A 21730-nucleotide genomic window follows, 5' to 3' on the forward strand; every position below is an offset into this window, starting at 1 on the left:
ACAATAAATCAAAGACTTTGTATTAATTATTTCATTAGTAGCAGTCTAATTTCCTGGTAGTTGAAAATACTAAGACATTTAATAAAAATTAGAGCATACTTACTGAGAAGAAATATTAGATGTTCTCAGCTGATGATTTAAAATTATGTATGGGTTATTAAAAATTGTGACAAAAATAATATAAAGATAGGATATGTGACTTTTGGAGCAATTAGCCCTCCATAATTACTGCATTTTTTCTGACCTTACTGTACTCACAATTTCCAAATTAGGGCTAGATTGGAAACTTACATATAATATTGGGCTGTAATTAAATTTGCCCCGGCAGCTACTGCAATATGGGTATATTAAAATGTTCATTTTAAATGATGGGTCACATTTTCAAATTATTCCCTCTGCCTGTTTTCTTAACTGATGCTTATTTTCACTACAATCTAGTTAAGTAGCTGATGTGACCAATAGAGCTGGTTGGAAACTGTAATTTCTGTTCTGTGGGATATTCTATATTTTTTTTTTTTTAAGTTCTAAATTGGTACATAAAGCTCAAATATCCAGAGAAATGAAAATTCTGAAAAATTGAAATTCAGGACCAGAAAAACATTTGTTTCAATAGTGACATTTCAATTCATTTTTTTGACTTTTATATTATATTAATCTATATTACGTATACATAATACATTAATATCCTAGTATGATAGAAAAATAAAAAAAGTTGAAAATCTCAGAACAAAATGTTTTTACTTTTCCTCAGAGCATTTCATCAGAATAGACACGATTTTGTATTACCTGCATTTTTCAACAGAAAACTGTTCAACCCAAAAAATGTTGACCATCCCTAGTTACCAACATGAAACAGTTATTCAGGAACATGTTAAAAAATTTGCATCCTTGCCGTGGTATTCCCCTACTTTCTGGGAAATACAGAAGAAACTTAACATTTTTTTACTTTGCCTCCAAAAGTATGTGTTTTCTAATGTTTTTCTCACAGTGGTCCGATGAACAGTGTGCACCTCAAGTTATGCAAACAGAATTCCAGTATTCACAGACCCATCGACAGTTGAAAGAGAACTTGTATGAAAAAATTATAGAATACTTTGACAAGGGAAAGGTAACTGTTTTAACATTCCGACTGTGTTACGTTATGCACCAGTGGCCTTTAACAATCATTTTATTATAACAAAACATCTGTTTGGCTATTGGGTAAAATCATTTTGGAAATGTGGGTCATACATAAAAATTTCATCTAAAAGGAGATTCATTATAGACAACTCCTCTTTAATAAATTTGTCATATAAATAAATATACAAAGGAAGAAGGCTAATGTTTGTAACTGACATCCAGTCTAGTTTTTTCTTAGCTCAGGCAAAACAATGAAATAGTGCATGTTGCCCAACATAAATAAAATAATTACAGACATGCAATGAATTTTCCATTAACAAGAAACTGATACAGTTAATTCAGTTCTTATTCTTCCATCACATTATCCTCTTCCTCAAAATACACAGGATATCTCAGAAAGACAGATGTAGTTTTAGACAAGTGGTCAACACACAAGTCATATATAGGCTACTAAATACCTTTTTATGGTCTTTATCGTGCACTTTTTGATGTCCAATAGTAAAGGTCCCTTTGACTCCATGATTGAACCTGTCTTGGGGTGCTTTGGGGATTAGCTCTTGGGGCAGATGCCCCCTTCCCCGGTTTACACACCATCCCTCTCCCTCCCTCTCGCTCCAGGACCCATAGCGACCTCTTTGTGACTTCCAGCTAGGTCACTCAGCCTTCTCCCTTCCCAGTTACCAAAGTCTTTCAATATCTCTCTGAACTAGCAGTCTCCCCATTCACTGCCATGGCCTCAGTGGCTTGTAGGGGAACCCAGGACTGCCCTCTACTCCGGGTACTAGTCCAAGGGCTTTCAGCTCAGCAGTTCTGGGCTTTCCTCTCTCACCCTCACTACTCCTTCCCTGGACTGCTTCCTACATTACTGGGTCCCCATTCTTCCTCTGGGTGTACCAGCCCCAAACCCTCTTCCCAGGGAGTGACTGCCCTTACCCAGAAGCAGCAACCTGGCTTTATAGGCCCCACCTGTTCCTGACCAGCCGTGCCTATTTTCAATTAGTTCCCTGCTCCCTGGCTCCTCCTCCAGGTGCATCCTGTGGAGATAATGAAGAGCTGTAACTGAACAAAGCTCTTCATAACTGAACATACCTGGCCATCTCAACCCCTGTCAATCCTGGGTGGGGTGGATACCCCATCATAGAACCCTTGAAAACGAGAATGAGCAAATTACTGGACAACATACAGTAGGGAATAATTTTGCAGTGGAAAACACTGAACATGGTGCCCCTGTAAATCTTTTCTTATTCTATGTCTGGTTGAAGCTCAGCTGATGTATGGCAAATACCATTTCTGACCTTCAAAGGAACATCTTCAATCCCACCTGTTGAATAATGCAGTTCACCTACAATGACCAAGCATTGATCCTTTACTTTTTCTTGTTCCACTGTTTGTCCTTAGCTGGTACCAACTTGTTTCCCCAATGTTAGCCTTTCGGACAGGAAACTTCTAGTGCTTCTGCACTATCTCACTACTGTTCTGTGGCACAGACAGTGCAGTGCTATTTAACTGTTATCTAGCAGTCTGTCTATATGCATTTGAAATAGTGACAGTGTAGCAATATCTCTCCATGCAACATAACCCTAGATACACAATAGCTTTAATTCTCCACTTCAGCCAAGCTCTGCTTGGACAGATTGCTGCAGGCAGCTGGTAGCACCTCTCTGATTCAGGGCTGCCCAATCCAAGTGTAGGTTACAGATGTGCAGGACTGGCCCCAATTCACGAGACTGGCAGTGACCTTACATCAGTGGTGGATCAGATATAGCAGAGCTCTCCCTGCCATCCCATCCCCAGCATGTTCCCTCCTTTCCCTTGTCTGGGCTGGGGTGAGGGGTGTATGGTGCAGAAGGCAGCGAAGCCAATGTTCTGCTAGCAAGCAGTCTTTCTGCAGAGGGGGAGATGTCCACCCGCTGTCTCCCAGCTGCTTTAAAATTACTGTGTGAGGCTTACAGCAAAATGCCCTTAGCAGACTGGAAAATCTGGCTCACTGTATCCATTGTAGCATGCCTTCCTTCCAGTGTTTCTTCTTGAGACAGAAATTATGTTGTGAGGAATGAAATAAGCTGCTGTCTCATGGGCAGGCAGTGGTTTGGTCTCAAGATCATTTAGCTGAAAAGGACATTTCACCTGATCAAGGACTACTTATGGGAGCACAAATTACAGGATTGGGCCTCTAGAAAGCACAATATAATGTGCATGGAGTTTGTGTCTGAGCCCTTGGAGATGCTGTACCTATGTTTGGAGGATACTGAAAGGTCAGATGATTTTTGGCGGTGTTCTTGTAACTGTAATGGAAACTCACTTGTTCCTATCTATAATGAACCATAAAATCTTTTTACTCTGCACATTAAGCTGCTCTCCTGGAATTATGGGTGGCTTGAGTCTTCCATTCCATATGTGCAGTTAATAGATAGCCTAATCAATAAGGATACATAGTTAAACAGTCGTTCCTTAAAACCGTATTTGTTGGTATTCGATTGTACCTGTGTAATTTTACTTTAGAATTTGTGGTTACTTTGCAGATGTGGGAAGAATCAATATCCTTATGCAAAGAGCTAGCAGAGCAGTATGAAATGGAAGTTTTTGACTATGAACTTCTAAGCCAGAACCTGGTAAGAACATACATGGCTCTCTAAAACATTTCAGGAACATAAATAAATATTTTTGAACTCTCAAATGGTAGATAGGTAGACAAGTTTTTGAAGAGTCCATAGAAATTTGTGATCCATATTCATTTTTAGATCATTTCACATTCTTTACTTTGTCAGCGATCATGCCCTGAAGTTTGACAAATTAAATAATAAAGTTCCTGTGCTAAAGAGCCTTATAAAAGTGGTTAATTATTATATATGTATGTATGCATATTTAATCATTTGACACTATTCTAGAGATAAGATTACATGAGACAAAGCAAATCCCAGGAGTGATTACCTTGCATTAATTGACTTGCAGGGTTTAAAAATTACCTAAAGGACATAAAATAGCCTTGTGCCCCTTTTTTGGTTCTTCTTTATGGTGTAGAAAGAAAGGTTTAAAATATCCCCCCCCCTCCGCCCCCATATGCTTTTGACATTAGAATTTCAGATCCTGTCAAGCCTGGAAGAGTCTGTGGTGACTGGAGAACTAGTGAAGTGGTGCCATCACAAAAGCCAATAGAATGAAAGCTGAGAAAATGAAAGCGGAGGGGATTTTTAGGCCGGCTGTTTAAACACTGTGTGTTTTGTTTTTACTCACACATATTTATCCTCAATAACGAATCCAAATTTTGAATAAAGGAGGCTTTTTTGAAGATTCAACACCTTTGCCATTTCAGTGAAGGTGTTAGAGCTCAAAATGAACACATACCCGAACCTTCCAGGGGAGTCAAAACTTGAACTTGATATTCCTGAAATGTTTAAGGTGAAAAACAAATCTGGAGGAATCCTGACCACTCCTCACACTTGCACTTTTTTCAGACTTCCTCTATATGTCATAAATCAAAAGATTATAATCCTTATTTTAAAAAAAATCTCTTGCAGACTACATTTACATAGCCCAGACTAAATGCAATGTTATACCTGAGAACACAGTCAATAAAATGAAGCACTGTTCTCAACTCAGTATAGCATACGTACGTCTGCCCCTCATTCACCACTGCTACCATTATTCTGAACAGCTGGCCCAGTCCTCACCAAGCTACATTAAGGACATGAAACATTTTCAAGCTCATTATCTCACTAACCTTATCAATGAAGTTACTTACCAACTATGGATCCTACCTAGTATAATTCTGAGGTGTTTGACAGCTTGTTTCCAAACTTGTTAGTTAGGGATTACCTGACTTTGCATACATTTTAAATTGTTTGACCCCATTTAATTTTGCTGTGTATTATGCTTACATAAACAATTTATAAAACAATGTGGCACAAGAAAACTGTGTAAAGAGTGACTGAATGCTGTATTTTTTAAAAATTATCCTGGTAATAATTTAAATATAGAAACCATTTTCCTTGAAGTATTATGATTCTGAAACAACAAGACTGAGATATCATTTTTGATTTCAGATTCAACAAGCTAAATTTTATGAAAACATCATGAAAATTCTGAGGCCTAAACCAGATTACTTTGCCGTCGGATATTATGGCCAAGGATTTCCCACCTTTCTCAGGGTAAGTCTCTACTTTGTATATTTCTCCTTCAACTATATTTTTCTATACTCATAAAAACACCACTGCACTGTACTAGTAAAAATGTACTTAGTCACTGGGGAAAACTGATCTCCATTTAATCCTGCATTGGCACCAGATTTCACAATTATCTGAAGTATTACTTGTTATAATAGCACATTAAAGCCTTCCCGGATGGCAATGCGTCTAAGTTGATTGTGTCGTTATTCTGATTTCCCTTGTAGACTAGAATACCTTCATAGTAGTAGTGATGGAGTAAAAAGGCAGCATGCTGAATCCTTACAAGATATTATAAGTAAGCAAAGGCTTCTCAAATGTTTCATATTTCACAGACTAATGAAGGTACACGGTACCAGGAAGCAATGAAATGACATTTGAAGTTCCTATCAAACCTTAAAATCTAGTTCATTTTCACACACATTTGTAATTTTTGGTAGCTCTCATTATGAGCGAACAAAAGATGACATCTGAACTGCTCCTTAGCTACACCTGAAGGATGCGTGTCCACACTTCTGGGGGCTTGTCAGAGAGACGAGATGGAAAGCTTAGGTTAAGTCTACAGTGCTCTAGGTTGCTGCACCTACCTGGTCGTGTGGACCTTGCAATTACACACTAAGAGTATATCTACACTGCAGCTGGAAACAAGCCTCCTAGCCCATGTAGGCAGACTGGTGCTAGCTCCACTCAGGCTAGTGCGCTAATAGCAGCATGGATGTTATGGCTCCAGGAGAGACTTGGGCTAGGGTGAAATACACCCTCATGTTTGAGTAGCAATGGAATGCCTCCCTTCACCAGTTCAGCCTTACAGTCTGATTTTACGTGGAAGACAGTCAGTAGAACGCCTGCAGAGGAGAGAATTTCACCTTATTTTTAGGTTTTAGGTGTTAGGTATTTAGGTTAAAGTATTTGACTACTCACCTTAATTTAATTTAATAATAATGAATTTTCCCCCTGCTTCAAAAATTAACACTCAATGAGTGTGTTTCACATATTTATAAGAGCAACTGCTTCTTCCCTTCCCAATCTCGTCACACCACGTACGCTGAACAACGGACAAGAACTCCTTGGAATTGACTGTGCAGTAAATGAGAAGTTTATAATACTGGGGGAGAGGGATGGAGAAATGAGAATTTATACATCTATTATAAAGCATGTTTCTTTCATAAAGGGGAAAGAAGAAAAGGAATTTTAATATTTCACCCACCTCCCCATTGCCTGTTTAATTACTACTGTAAAGGCACATTCTGAATTCAGCCTTTTTTTCCTCTTTCTGTCTCACAGCATGAAGTATTTTCTTTGGGGAATCAGTGACACTTTCCTGGAGCTAGTGGAAGTGGGTTATAATCAACTATTATATTTCTGAAACAATTAGAGGCCACTATCATGTTCAGAAACCCCACAGTGCTAGGCCCTGTACAAACACACACACAGGCCCTGCTCCAAAGACTTTCCAGTCTAAGAAATCTAGTATTTGTCTCTTGCAGAACAAAGTGTTCATTTACCGTGGGAAGGAGTATGAGCGAAGAGAAGATTTCCAAGCACAGTTGATGAGCCAGTTCCCAAATGCAGAGAAGATGAACACCACCTCAGCCCCTGGAGAGGATATGAAAAACTCTCCTGGTCAATGTATCCTTAAAGATAGGAATTTACAGAATAAGGAAAAACTTGTTTTGTCAAGGGAGTCTGATAGCAACACTGTTGAAGTTCATGGTTCCTGTGAATTATGGTATACAGCGATGGCAATCACTGTTACTGAGGTTGGCTCTAGGGGACTTGATCATTCAAAGTTCTGAGTGTCTCGTGAGGTGCTGAGCATCCTCAAAGCCTCTTAACAATGAAAATACAGAATTGAGCTGCTTTGCTTGCCTGTAGATGTACTTGGTTCAGAGAAAAAGGGATTTTGCCAGTATTGGTAAGCAGATGTGGCTTCAAGACATACAAGGCTGGATGGAGAAAAGTTGTTCTCCCTTGCCACAGAGGGCAGGACAAAAGGCAATAGGTTCAAACTGCAGCATAGCAGATTTAGATTGAATCTCAGGAAAACCTTCCTAACTGCAAGAACGGTAGGACCATGGTACAGACTGCCCCGGGAGGTTGTGGAAGCTCCTTCACTGAAGGGTTATGAAAGGAGTCTCATAGCTATCTATGTTGGGTGTTTTAGACACAACAAATCCTGCATCTTGGCAGCGGTTAGCCTAAAAGACTCTTGCAGTCCCTTCTAACCTTATGATTCTAAGGTGGAGTTATGTTAAGCAGGTAGGTGCCTACAGACGAGGGGCTCCTGTACAGTAGTATGGTGTAAATCTGTCGATTGAGGCACAGTGCAGCACTGTGAACTAAATCACTATAAAATGATTTTATGGAAAGGCATGTATTCAGCATGTGTGTGCAGTACCATGTACAGTAACTCCTCACTTCAAGTTGTAGTTATGTTCCTGAAAAATGTGACTTTAAGTGAAACAATGTTAAGCGAATCCAATTTCCCCATAAGAATGAATGTAAATGGCGGGGGGTTAGGTTCCAGGGAATTTTTTTTTTTGCCATACAGTACAGTACAGTACTATAGTTGGGAGGTGCCCCCACCTTACCCCACACAGGCACAGCTCACTGGCACTGGAGACAATGAGGTAGGCAAGGTGGTGTAGGTTAGGAGGTGCTGTAGGCTAGGAAAAGCACATTGTGCAACAGCAGCGGCAGCGTCCCCTACTCTGCAAGCACCAGGGGCGGGGTGCTCAACCCTCAGCCCGCCCACGCCACCGCTTTCCCCAAACCCCACCCTTGACCCGCCTCTTCTCCTCCCCCCCCCTTTAGTCTGCACACCGCGTCCTCGCACCTCCGCCCTCCCTCCCGCCCACGGCAATCAGCTGGCTTGCGACGTTCAGAGGGTAGGAGGAAGGGGGAGCCTGCACGCTGAGTCCTCGCTCCTCTCCCTTCCCTCCTGAACGCTGCAAGCCAGTTGATTGCCGTGGGCAGGAGGCAGGGGGAAGAGGGGGAAGGTGCTGATCTGCGGGGTCTGCCAGCAGGCTAGAGGCACTGTAGGGGGGAGAGGTGTAGGGGAGCTGATAGGGGGGCTGCCAGCTGTGGACAAAGCAGGCAGCCAAACAACGTTATAGCGAAGTATTGCACAACTTTAAATTGAGCATGTTCTGTAATTGAGCAGGGACGTAAGATCGAGAGGATGTTAAGTGGAGAGTTACTATACACAACTCCCATTAATGCAAACAGCAATTGTATGTCTAATTCCCTTCACATCATGTTGAAAACAGATTGTGTAAATTTTTTGTGGGTTGGACTGTCTCTTACTCTGTGTCTCTACAGCACCTAACACAATGGGCCTCTTGTGCTGTTGTGGAACTTCACACTGCAATCATGGCCAGCTCCAGGCACCAGCCGAGCAAGCTCGTGCTTAGGGCGGCAGATTCTAAGGGGCGGCATTCCGACCAATCTTAGGGTGGCATGGCCGTCTTTTTTTTTTTTTGGTTCGCTGCTCTGGCCGCCCTGCGCCCTTGTGTTTTTTTGTTTGTTTGTTTGTTTTTCTTTTGTTGCGCTGACGACTTTCAGTGGACCACTGTAAGGGGCGGCGGCGCAGAGGAGGGGAGCGCCCTGCTGGGAGCGGGCTGCACGCTTCGTCTGCCCCAGCTGGTGCCAGGTCTGCAGCAAGCCCGGCAGCCTGTGTCCTTTCCTCCACGCCAACCGACAACTTTCAATTCACCTGCAGGCGGGAGCGGTGCAGAGCCCTCCCGGTAGGTGGCGCGGTGGGAGAGGCCGTGTGGCGAGCGCCCTGGCTGCCTCCCTTTTCTCTCTCCCCCTGCTTCCCTCCCCCGGCTAGCCAGGGTGCGCACTCCGCTGCCCGGGGCATGTCTGCAGTGCAGGGAGTCCTGTTAGCCAGAGTGCAGCCGCCGCCCGCCCAGAGGCTTGCCAGCACAGCTGGGGGAGGCAGCCACGAGCCGCCAAGTAAGTGGCACCGAAAGTTTGCACCCTGTTTATTTGTTTGTTTGTTTTTGCTTGGGGCAGCAAAAAAGCCAGAGCCGGCCCTGACTGCAATCAATGGTAAAACTCCCATTGGTTGCAACAGGAGCGGAGTTATGCCAACATTGATGGTTCTTAAAAATCCTACCCTAGAACTTCAAAAGTTTTGGTCTGATTTTAGGAAAACAAAAATCTGCAAATGTTTGCAGGTACATATGACCTGTTGGGGTTTTTTGTTTAAACTGGCTAACTTGCCTAAGTACACTGGTCTGACTGGAAAAGCAAAAGGAAGAACAGTGAGGGATTAACTAGAGCAGGGGTGCCCAAACTTGGTTCGTGGCTTGTTCAGGGTAAGCCCCCTCCTGCAGCTCCCATTGGCTGGGAATGGCGAACCGTTGCCACTGGGAGCTGTGAGCGGCCATACCTGCGGACGCTTAGGTAAAGAAAGTGTCTCGCAGCCCGCCAGGGGCTTACCCTGAACAAGCCGCGAACCAAGTTTGGGAACCCCTGAACTAGAGGATACAAATGGAAGAAAAATATATTATGTTCTGAACTGGTAATAGATAGAAACTGCACTGAACTTGAAAAGAGGGTGAGACTAGCAGTCATAACCTGTGTGGAACGGACAAAATAAGATGGGCATGATGTTCCACTGACAATTATTAGTTCAGTCAAAATCTGTAACCTGCATTGCTAAAATATTCCTACATTCCTCACAGGACTGAGTGCCAGCAAACATTGTTATTTTTTTCTGGATGTGCAACAGATGCACGGTATGACCTTGAGCAAGTTGCTTCCCCTTTTTGTCCCTCAGCTGTAAGAAAGGAGAGTAAGGATTTTTTACCGCACAGGAGAACTGTGAGGATGAATTCCTATTGTTTGGCAAGCACTTTGACAGGCTCAGTGGGAGGGCTGTCAGCGCAAAGTGTTGTTGTTAAATACAATTCATGCATGTGGTCTTTCTGTAACATCCAATGTTATGAACTGCTAAATTTAGTTAATTCATGTGCTTTCACACCATATTATCAGTATTATTTACAACTTTTCAATATTTCTTGGTTCTTTTTATTTCCAGGATATTTCTGAATTATAAGAAAAGGCAATATTTTGTTGAAACATCATAAATATAAATGTTTCACTATTCAGTTAGTTATTTTGTACTATGGTTTTTAATGGCCCTACTCACTTACTGAACATGCACCTAAAGTCTTGTAACCATTATGCATTTCTTTTAAGAATACTTCATAACAGGTTGTCGAGATATCATCTGTTCCTTTCTCAGTCCCCAACACTCCTGGGGGGTGGAGGGGAAGCACTTAAAGAGAAGCTCTGATTGTACTTAATTTATCCTCCACCCTCTCTTCAAAAAACACACTTTAGCGTATAGATGTGATAGCTTTTGACATCCACCCCGCCTGTTGTTACCTGCTGGGCATCATTTCAGAAGTCTATTGTAAGAACCAAACACTCTTCATTTTTATTTGAACAGTATATTGTAATTGTCCTCAAAAGCTACACACAACAATGGTCGGGGCTACATCGGCTGGCTTCCTAGAACTGCTTGTAAATAAATCATGCACATGCTTTTCTAACACTTGAAATCTAAGTTTAAATCTACTTAGTCACTGACACATGTCTTGTCTCACCAGCTTGGGTATTTTCTCTCCTCCTCAAAAATCCTTTGCTTGTGTTAGAAGCACCCTGGTGGCACAGTGACATAATTCTGAACAATACTCCCCCTTCATCCCCAAAATGCACCTGTACTACTGCATTTAGGCCTTGTCTGCATAATTAGTTATTGCTCACCAGCATGTTGTGCACTAACTTGCCAAGTGGAATCTGGTGTGTAATAAAAGTTTCCTAGTGTGTGCTGATGTTGTCCTGTGGTACTACGTTAACACACGCTAGGAAACTTGTGCTGCACACCAGCAGGGTCCACACAGGCCAGTTAATGCACAACATGCTGGTGTGCACTAGAATTTCTACCCCAGTTGGTGCTGCACTAACACATCTTGTAGACAAGCCTTAATGTTTGAAATGCCTTTGTTGGACTCAGGGCCGGCTCCAGGCACCAGCTTAACAAGCAGGTGCTTGTGGCGGCCAAGGGAGAGGGGCGGCACCTGTGGCAATTCGGGGGTGGCAGGTCCCTCACTCCCTCTAGGAGCGAAGGACCTGTCGCCGAACTGCCGCTCGCGGCTTTTTTTTTTCCCCCCAATTGCCGCCGCCGGTCACGATTTTTTGCTTGGGGCGGCAGAAATGCTGGAGCCGGCCCTGGTTCGACTTGGGATTTTTTTCTGTTTGTTTTTTGTTTTGATGAAAAGCAAAACTAATGAGCAAACATGAATACATTTGTTTGCTCTTGGACAATATGTTCTTTGTTTTCCAGACTACATAATATCTTTCATATGTCCTTAACCTGTGTGATTTTAGACATTCAGTGCTTTACTGTGCAACCAGTTTTGGAGGAGCATACCAGATTCAAAAATAAGCCAGTACCCGATCAAATCATAAAGTAAGTTTATTTTTGTTGGATAAATGTTACCATAAAAGGTGTGAGAGTCTGGGTTAATAGTCTAAGGAGAACTAATTAGTTTATTAATACAGCCAATTTATTGGTGAGCCAAGGTGCATTCACTTATCTCAGTTACTAAATTTATTTTTCCTGACATTTCAGAGAATCTCATCAGCCATTTAAACACTACCGTATGCTTACAGAAAAAAGCCCAACTTACTCTGGCTATGCAGCCAAATTCTGTTCTAATATATACGCACTGCAGCTTCATTGATTTCAGTGGGACTGAACGGTTGTGTGCCAGGGTAGTGTTTTGCCACAGTCTGCTTTTCTTCTCCCTAAAACACAGTTCTCAGCCTCTTATCCCCGTTCCCTGGGGAAATTGCAGGGGATGGAGGATGTGTTGTTGTTTTTCTAAAACAGAACATGAATTTGTATACTTGTCTGACCTCCAAATCTATGCCACTGTTTTTGCTAATACACTTCCTCACAGCCTACAGGGTGAGGTGCAATGGGAATCGGAAGCAAGCAAGTGTTAGTTCCTTCAAATTCCCTCCTGATACTGCTTATTTAAAGCATTGGCTAAGAGCAGCAGCACTAGGGATAGGTTTAGATTAAAAGAAGATCTACCTGGCCTAAACAAATAAACAAAATAACCACCTAAACAAACACACACAGGTGAGCACTGGGGGCAGCAGAACCAATATTAGTAGAGAGCAGAGGCAGGTCCGGTTTAAAAACTACTTTATATGCCATTGTAGCCTCAGGGGCAATGCTCCTCTCCCTCTCTTCCCAGTGATGTCACCTCTGGTGGTTTCAGCAACACCAAGACAGCATCTCTTCAACTGCTGCCTTTCTGTTCTTCCACCCTGCCTAATTCAGAGAACCCTGGAGTTCCAGGAACAGTGACACCCTCATCCGGCTTGCCCTTCCTGCCTGAGACAGCTACTGTCACCTCTGAACATTAAAACTCACTAGTGTTTGCATGGCACTCTCTTATTTTCTATAATTTTCCCAACATGTCTACTCATAATTATTTTTGGGTCCTTCCTAACACCTTCCTTCCCTGCTTATCCTCTCCTGAGCAATACTCTCATCTGGCTCTTCCCTCAGAAGCCTGCTCCCTGAGTTCATAGACTGGGGAGGGAGAATCCTGCTGCCACCTGGTGCCCGAGGGTGTGTGGCTCTTCCTCCTAAATCCAAGTCTGGATTGGATTCACGGGTCTCACCTCCCTCCGTACCCAGTTGCCGGGGGCTCACAATGCTCCTGGGAAGTCTTTTGTTCCCGGGGACTGGCTCCATCCCCCGAAAACTCTTCCTTCCCAGAAACATATCTGGGTCCTGATGTCCCACATGTTAATAATCATCTAGCTGATCCAGTTTCAGATCTCTTATTGCTACTAGTAGTCCTAGGAAAAAGTGGTCAAAACTGAATTCCCTTTTCAATGTGCTCTTACTATTGAAGTAAGGCAGATAATGGTAAAGCTTAGCTTATCGTAGAGGTGAATTGCTGGTGTTCCTTGTATTGGTTTAGAAGGCTTTGATTCAACAGGAAGAAAAATGTATATCTTTAATGGGGTAGAAATATGCTAGCTTGGTTCAAATCTGCTCTCAGGAGCAACTTTCCCCCAACCTATTCAGCTGTCATATATGGCAAGGATATTAGCACTATACATGCCCTCCTTGGAACTGATCAGTGATAGGTAACATCTTTCTTTTCAGGAATACACAGATAACAGCCAATTATCCTTATCTTTTTAGTCTAATCCTGTTCAGGCAGCTTAGCAGAAATATAAGACTCAGTGATATCTTCTTAGTTGAATAAAAGGGTCTTGATTCTTAGCTAAGAGAATTTTCTGAAAGCAATGTGAGGCAGCTGCATTTTGCTCGAGAAGGATGTCGTCACGCAGTTCCACATTTGAAGGAATGTGGGGGTTACCTTTAACAATATTGGCATTAAGTCTCTTCAGAAAGAAGGCTGAAAGTTCAACAGCTTTTTATTATCTTATTAAATACAGTTAGAATCCATTGCCTGGCTCTTTCTGATTTATAAACTGTTCCACGGGCTTTTGTTACATTCAGAATGGATTACTGCAATTCTTTGTCTGCAGGTTTGTCAGTAGCATCTTTACAGCTATTGCAACTAGTCCAGAATGCAAAAGCATGAATGAGCCACCTAAACTAAAAGGATGGGAACAAGCAAATTTCTCTTATTTTGAGATGAAATGTAATTTGTTGCTCCCAGTTTCAACCTGATTTTTTTTTTATAAATGGTGACTGACAAGCACCTCAGTGAATCTGTCCCTCTTTCACTGGACTTTAAAGTCACTGCAGTGCCAGCCATAGTTTGAACTTGGTGACTGTAAGACTCTTGAAATCCTCTACATAAAGGAAAATCTTTTGCCTTATGTAAGATTTTGAAATCATGTCTCAGCTGCAAAACTCAGCCAGACTGCATTAAATTTCTTCCACCAATAATAGGAAGGATTTATTTTTGAGAAGAGTACTCGTTTGTAACTATAATTCTTATTCGTAAGAGATAATTTTAGTGTATTCGTTCTAGTAAAGTGGTTGAAAATTTCTGTCCTAAAAGGGGTTATATAAAATTATTTGAATTGATATGCCTCTTTAATCAGTGTGCTTTATCAAAGAGGTGGTTTCAATGGTTGTCACCTAGTTCAGGAATCATACACTCCCAATAATGAGCAAAATGAGAGTGCTCTTTGGCCAGACTCGGCTCTTTGTTTTCTAAGCCTACTCTGCCAAAATACCAGATCATTTTTGAAGTTCTTTCTGGAAATATTTATGTAAGTTGCACCTAGACCTATAACATTGTTTTTGTCCTGCAAAGTCAGTCTCTGCTTGGCTTTGCTTTACATTGAATTCCTATAAATAAATAAAGTCTCCTGGGCAGTACAATATTTAAAGGGCCAGGACTGTATGTTTTGTGTTCTTTTCAAGTTACCGCTCAATCCTCTATAATAGTATGGTAAAGTGGTTGGGGCGGGGGGCAGTGTATGTTCCTCTTGTAGTGCAACAGTAGTTGAAGATTATTTTTTAGCTAAGGAGATCATAGTATGAAGATGCACTGGGGGGAGGGATAGCTTGGTGGTTTGAGCACCTACTAAACCCAGGGTTGTGAGTTCAATCCTTGAGGGGGGCATTTAGGGATCTGGGGCAAATTTCAGTCTGGGGATTAGTCCTGCTGGCTACTGGTGTATTCAACCTTGCTATTCCATTTCTATTAGATTTTATTCAAAATCCATCCATATGTGAAAAGAAATAGTTGTTTATGGCTTCACGTGTTTAATAAACAGCTATTTTGCTGTGTTGTAAGCAGAATTATCAGGAGATCTGATCAACTGATTTGGCATGGGATGTGTTTGAACAAGCACACATTTAAGTCCAAAACAAAATATCATCTGCTCCACTTGGTCACTTAGTGTTCTTAACAATATACAGTGCTTTATGGGTCAATCCATAAAACATAATTCAGAGGTGGGTGTCAATAAAAGCAAAAACCTCCTCTACAGCTTCCCCTAAGTATTTCATCCGTATTCTGAAACGCCCACATCCTCCAGGTCACAGTTGAGGCACATCAGCTGTCCCTGTTTGGTGGATAAATGTTTTCAGTTTTCCATACTGTTACTGCTGCGCTTTTCATGAACACTAAATGACACTTAATTTAAAATCAGACAAAAAGAAAACCAGTTACTTTGATGGTGGAATCCAGCTGTGCTTGAATTATGCTTTTTACATCTTCTTTAAATCTTTCAGCTTTTATAAATCCAACTATGTTCAACGATTCCACTACTCAAGACCAGTCAGGAAAGGATCTGTTGACCCTGAAAATGAATTTGCTGTAAGTAATTTTTTGACATGGCAGCATCTTTGTAAAACATGTTGGAGTTGCTGTGGTTGTGAATTCAGAGCTTCAATCCTTTAATAGTCATGCCCAGCTGCCCCACTATGGAAGGCCTAGTTTCAGGATCTGAAACGACCTATTTTCATTTCAACTACAGTACAATTTTAAATCTAGGGCTTCTCTATTTCTACATTACTCTAAGTACTTTTCAACATATTCTCATTTTACATTTCCTGATTTGTACCCTAATTTCCCATTTTATTATCGTAATACTTCATTGTTTGAATTTTAGGTAAAACCTCTCAGTTAAGTAAGTTAAATACAGTTTGGTTATGCAGAAAAGTTCTCTAGTAAAATTTTCTATTGTTAAACAAGACAAAATGTAAATACATTTCAATAAAATGCATCACCACTAGTACTTAATAACTGCTCCACTCATAAGCTACCAGTATGGGCTAAGGAGTGTAAATTGTCTGTTTTCATCACTCATGTGAAGTGCTGAGTACTGTATATGCCATATTGACTCACATCAGCTGTTCAATAATGCAACAACTACAAATAATGTTTATAGTTTTAATACACTTTGAGATCTACAAGTGCTATAAATTATATGATTTTTATAATGTCATATACAGCAGTGTGGTAAGTTTTCTTACTTTAGAGGAATAAATATATAAAGTTTTATTATATCATAAAATTGTACAGTTGAGTGCTGTCAGAGGTGGGTGGGGAAAACAACTTAGGTTTTCAGATTTGTAAGAGCACCTTATTTCAAAATTGTATGAAGCACTTAAATTATGTGTATTGTTCTGATCAGTGACTAACAGCACTAGCTAGTGATAGGTCTTGTGTGGACAGGGACTGTATACACTGTCCCAAACCCAGAGCACATGACACTAGAACTTTTTAACATCCTGGCATGGTGATGTGGAATGGGTCTGTCTGAGAATCAGACACTGTAGTAACACATGGTACTTTTTGAGGAAGGTAAATATTAGTATTTCTGTTTTACATATGGGGCAGTTGAGATAGTGAGTCTGTCTCTGCATTAGACCTGTTGTTAAAATTTCCCACTGTTGCTACCACCAACTTGGCTCCCCGTGGTAACAATAATAGGAGGAACATTAGGGTAGGCAGGCTGTGAGCAGTTTAATCCACCACGTTGACTAACCTGCTTACAGCAACAAAGTGGTTAAAATTCTGGCACTCGGATACAGAACTCCTACTGCTGGTAGGACCAGTTGTTTTCCTTAAAGTTTCTTAATTCAGAGTAAAGAAGGCCAGAGTAAGTGATTTACCAGAGATCACACAGGCAATAGTGGCAGAGTTGGGAATAGAAAATTGAGGGTTCCTTACCTTGTATAGACTGAGAGCTTAATGATGACCTAGTTTTGAAACAATAAACCACAAATTGCTGTGCTGGATTCCTTTTGCTGCGTCTTTCTATGCACAAATTATTCTGTCATTTTTCTACCTAATCTTATTTTGCAATGTAATTTCTATCAACTTCTATCCTGAAAAGACTAAGGTTTCAATCCTGTATTTTCTCTTTTTTTAAAAAAAAACAGTCTATGTGGATTGAGAGAACATCATTTGTTACAGCTTACAAACTTCCTGGAATTCTGCGTTGGTTTGAGGTTGTCTCCATGTCACAGGTGGGTATTTACATGCTAAGTATCCTGATATACAAATTAATGTATATAAATGTAGTGTAGCAGTTCTAACACAGACTGATTTTGAGATTAAATGGTTCAAATCTTTTTTATCTATTTATTTTTATTTTCTAAATCTACTCACAAGACTACTACTCTGTACATTTTAGTTTTTTTTTATGAAATCCCTGCAAGCTACATAGAAACTATTTAAAAACATCATAATAGAACTCAAACTATATGTCTACCCCAAATAAAAAAAAAATGCCACCATGGCTAAACAGCAGAGTGAAAGAGATGGTTAGAGGCAAAAAGGCAATCTTTAAAAACTGGCAGTCAAACCCTATAGAGGAAAAACAGAAAAGAGCATAAACTCTGGCAAGTCAAATGCAAAAGTATAATTAGGCAGGTCAAAAAAGAATTTGCAGAGCAACTAGTAAAAGATACAGAAACTAACAGCAAAAAAAAAAAATTAAGTACATCAGAAGTAGGAAGCCTGCCAACAATCAGAGAGGCCACTGGGAGTACATCTACATGGGATTAAAAGACCTGCAGCATGGCTGTGGCTGGCCCGGGCAGCTGACTCAAGCTGCCAGGGCTTGAGCTTTGGGGCTCAGGCTGAAGACTGAGTTCTCACAGCATCCCAGAGCTCTGGCTCCAGCCCAAGTCTGAACAGATACATAGCAATTTTTCAGCACTGGAGCTCAAGCCGCACTGGCCTGAGACAGCTGACCCAGGCCAGCCGCAGGTTTTTTATCCCTGTGTAGACAAACCCTGGATGATCAAGGTGCTAAAGGATCACTCAAGGAAGACGGAGCTGTTGCACAGAAGCTAAATGAATTATTTGCATTAGTCTTTTCTGCAGCGGATGTGAGGAAGATTCGCACACCTGAGCCATTCTTTTAAGGTGACAAATCTAGGGTGACAGATTGAGATGTCAATAGAGGTAGTTTTGGAATAAATAGATAAATTAAACATGAATAAGTTACTAGGACCAGATGGTATTCACCCAAGGAATCTGAAGCAACTCAATTATGAAATTGCAGAATTAGCAATGCTGGTATGTAACTTATCACTTAAATCAGTGTCTGTCCCAGATGACTGCAGGATACCTAAGGTAATGCTGATTTTTTTAAAAAGGCTTTAGAGGAAATTCTGGCAATTACAGTGTGATGAGCTTAACTTCAATACTAGGCAAACTGGTTGAAACTGTAGTAAAGAACAGAATTATTAGACAAATAGATGAACACGATATGTTGGGGAAGAGTCAACACAACTTTTGTAAAGGGAAATCATGCTTCCCCAATCTTTTAGAACTCTTTGACTGGAGTCAACAAGTGTGTGGACAAGGGTGATCCAGTAGATATAGTGTTCATAGATTTTCAGAAAACCTTTGACAAGGTCCCTCACCAAAGGCTCTTCAGCAAAGTAAGCAGACCTGGGATAAGAGGGAAGATCCTCTTGAGGATCAGTAACTGGTTAAAAGATAGGAAACAAATGGCAGGAATAAATGGTCACTGTCATGAGATAGGATACTGGGCTACATGGACTCTATGTCCATTATTATGTTCTTATATTTCTGGGGTAAGTGGTTGTTAGTTTTTTACCAGTGGCTGGTAAAATATTGACCAATATTTGTGGAGTGCAGAAGTTGTCTCTTTCACCAACAGAAGATGGTCTAATAAAAAATATTACCTCACCCACCTTGTGTCATGGAAAACATTTTGACATTTTATTGCAAATGAGTAAAACATCTATGTAAAAGGTAGAAGATAACCATATATCTTGCCTGACAATTTTTCTACCAGATTTTGACAGAATCTCTCCATTAGTATTATCATGGAATATTAGGGTTGGAAGAGACCTCAGGAGGTCATCTAGTCCAATCCCCTGCTCAAAGCAGGACCAACATCAACTAAATCATCCCAGCCAGGGCTTTGTCAAGCTGGGCCTTAAAAACCTCTAAGGATGGAGATTCCACCACCTCTCTAGGCAAGGCTGGCTCCAGGCACCAGCGCAGCAAGCAGGTGCTTGGTACGGCCAAGGGGAAGGGGCGGCACGTCCAGCTCTTCGGCGGCAATTCGGCAGCGAGTCCTTCGGTCCCTCTTGGAGGGAAGGACCTGCTGCCGAAGAAGAAAGCGGCGCAGAGGAGCTGCCGCTGAAGTGTCGCTGATCACGATCGCGGCTTTTTCCTCCCCCCCCAACCCCACATGGGGTGGCAAAAACCCTGGAGCCGGCCCTGTCCCTAAGTAACCCATTCCGGTGCTTTACCACGCTGCTAGTGTTTCCTAATATCCAGCCTAGACCTCCCCCACTGCAACTTGAAACCATTACTCCTTGTTCTGTCATCTGCCACCACTGAGAACAGCCTAGCTCCATCCTCTTTGGAACCCCCTTTCAGGTAGTTGAAGGCTGCTATCAAATCCCCCCTCCTTCTTCTCTTCTGCAGGCTAAATAACCCCAGTTCACTCAGCCTCTCCTTGTAAGTCATGTGCCCCAGCCCCCTAATCATTTTTGTTACCCTCCGCTACACTGTCTTCTATTTGCCCACATCTCTTCTATAGTGGGGGGACCAAAACTGGATGCGGTACTCCAGGTGTGGCTTCACCAGTGCCGAATAGAGGGGAATAATCACTTCCCTCAATCTGCTGGCAATGCTCCTACTAATGCAGCCCAAGATGCCGTTGGCCTTCTTGGCAACAAGGGCACACTGCTGACTCATATCCAGCTTCTCATCTACTGTAATCCCCAAGTCCTTTTCTGCAGAACTACTGTTTAGCCAGTCAGTCCCCAGCCTGTAGCAGCACATGGGATTCTTCCTTCCTAAGTGCAGGACTCTGCACTTGTCCTTGTTGAACCTCATCAAATTGTTTTTGGCCCAGTCCTCCAGTTTGTCTAGGTCACTCTGGACCCTATCCCTACCCTCCAGTGTATCTACCTCTCCCCCCAGCTTAGTGTCATCTGCGAACTTGCTGAGGGTGCAATTCATCCCATCATCCAGATCATTAATAAAGATGTTGAACAAAACCAACCCCTGGGGCACTCCGCTTGATACCAACTGCCAACTAGACATCGAGCTGTTGATCACTACCTCTTGAGCCTGACAATCTAGCCAGCTTTCTATCCACCTTATAGTCCATTCATCCAATCCCATACTTCTTTAACTTGCTGGCAAGAATACTGTGGGAGACCGTATCAAAGGCTTTGCTAAAGTCAAGATATATCACATCCACCACTTTCCCCATAACCACAGAGCCAGTTATCCCATCATAGAAGGTAATCAGGTTGGCCAGGCATGACTTGCCCTTGGTGAATCCATGTTGACTGTTCTGATCACCTTCCTCTCCTCCAAGTGCTTCAAAATGGATTCCTTGAGGACCTGCTCCATGATTTTGCCGGGGACTGAAGTGAGGCTGACCGGTCTGTAGTTCCCTGGATTATCTTTCTTCCCCTTTTTAAAATATGGGCACTATATTTGCCTTTTTCCAATCTTCCGGGACCCTCCCCTGATCGCCACAAATTCAATACATTGAAATGACTGACAGCTCAGCCCTGCAGTGGTTAAAGATTACCACTCATATGGTAAGGTACTGTCCTGAGACTCCCTGACAAAAGGATAGATAGTCTTAAAAAATACATTCAAGTAACCATGGGCAAGCTTCTTGGCTTTTGGAGTGAGGGCTTAGTTACACAGACCCACAGTGTGCAGCAAGCCCAAGGCTTGGTCTACACTACCCCCCCCCAATTCGAACTAAGGTACGCAACTTCAGCTACGTGAATAACGTAGCTGAAGTCGAAGTACCTTAGTTCGAACTTACCTTGGTCCACACGCGGCAGGCAGGCTCCCCCGTCGACTCCGCGGTACTCCTCTCGCCGAGCTGGAGTACCGCAGTCGACGGCAAGCACTTCCGGGTTCGACTTATCGCGTCCAGACTAGACGCGATAAGTCGAACCCAGAACTTCGATTTCCAGCCGTCGAACTAGCTGGTAAGTGTAGCCAAGGCCCAAGTGTAAATTTACAGTACACTAGCTTTCCAAACACTAACTGGCTGTTGGACCCTGCACTAATCGTTCTGTAGTGTTAGCACAAGGTAGCAGGCTCCTCCAGATTTACACCCTGGCTTGCTCCACATAAAGTGTCTGTATATTCAAGCTCTGAGGTATTGTTGGTATATGATGGGCCAAAGAAGTGCTGGCAATTGCTAGTACAAAAATAATTTGAGATTCCTTCAGTTTTACTGATTCTGACCTTTGTTTTGAGGAGTTTGTCTATATTATTGGTACTTTATTTCAGTTTTTATCTGCTGTAATTGCACAAAAGTAGTTCTCAACATGATATTTATTACAGTCCCCTTGAATTGACACTGGTGATCTGAGATCATCTGAAGGAAATCCCTATGGTGGTGACTTATCATAAAATGTGATAATAGCATCCCCTTTGCTAATA

The 21730-nt window shown here is 42.0% G+C and overlaps 1 protein-coding gene across 1 annotated transcript in view; it reads left to right on the top strand.

Annotated features, from left to right (window-relative positions):
* The window catches only part of DOCK2 (dedicator of cytokinesis 2), a 494284-nt gene that overhangs the window by 445642 nt on the left and 26912 nt on the right, over window positions 1-21730 (top strand). The window contains exons 38-44 of the mRNA XM_034779264.1: window positions 989-1108; window positions 3642-3731; window positions 5163-5267; window positions 6770-6911; window positions 11685-11766; window positions 15544-15628; window positions 17200-17286. Coding sequence (XP_034635155.1) covers window positions 989-1108; window positions 3642-3731; window positions 5163-5267; window positions 6770-6911; window positions 11685-11766; window positions 15544-15628; window positions 17200-17286 — 711 coding nt within the window. The remainder of the gene's footprint in view (window positions 1-988; window positions 1109-3641; window positions 3732-5162; window positions 5268-6769; window positions 6912-11684; window positions 11767-15543; window positions 15629-17199; window positions 17287-21730) is intronic.

This window comes from Trachemys scripta, chromosome 8 (assembly GCF_013100865.1).
Source record: "Trachemys scripta elegans isolate TJP31775 chromosome 8, CAS_Tse_1.0, whole genome shotgun sequence".
In the NCBI taxonomy this organism is placed as follows: domain Eukaryota; kingdom Metazoa; phylum Chordata; order Testudines; family Emydidae; genus Trachemys; species Trachemys scripta.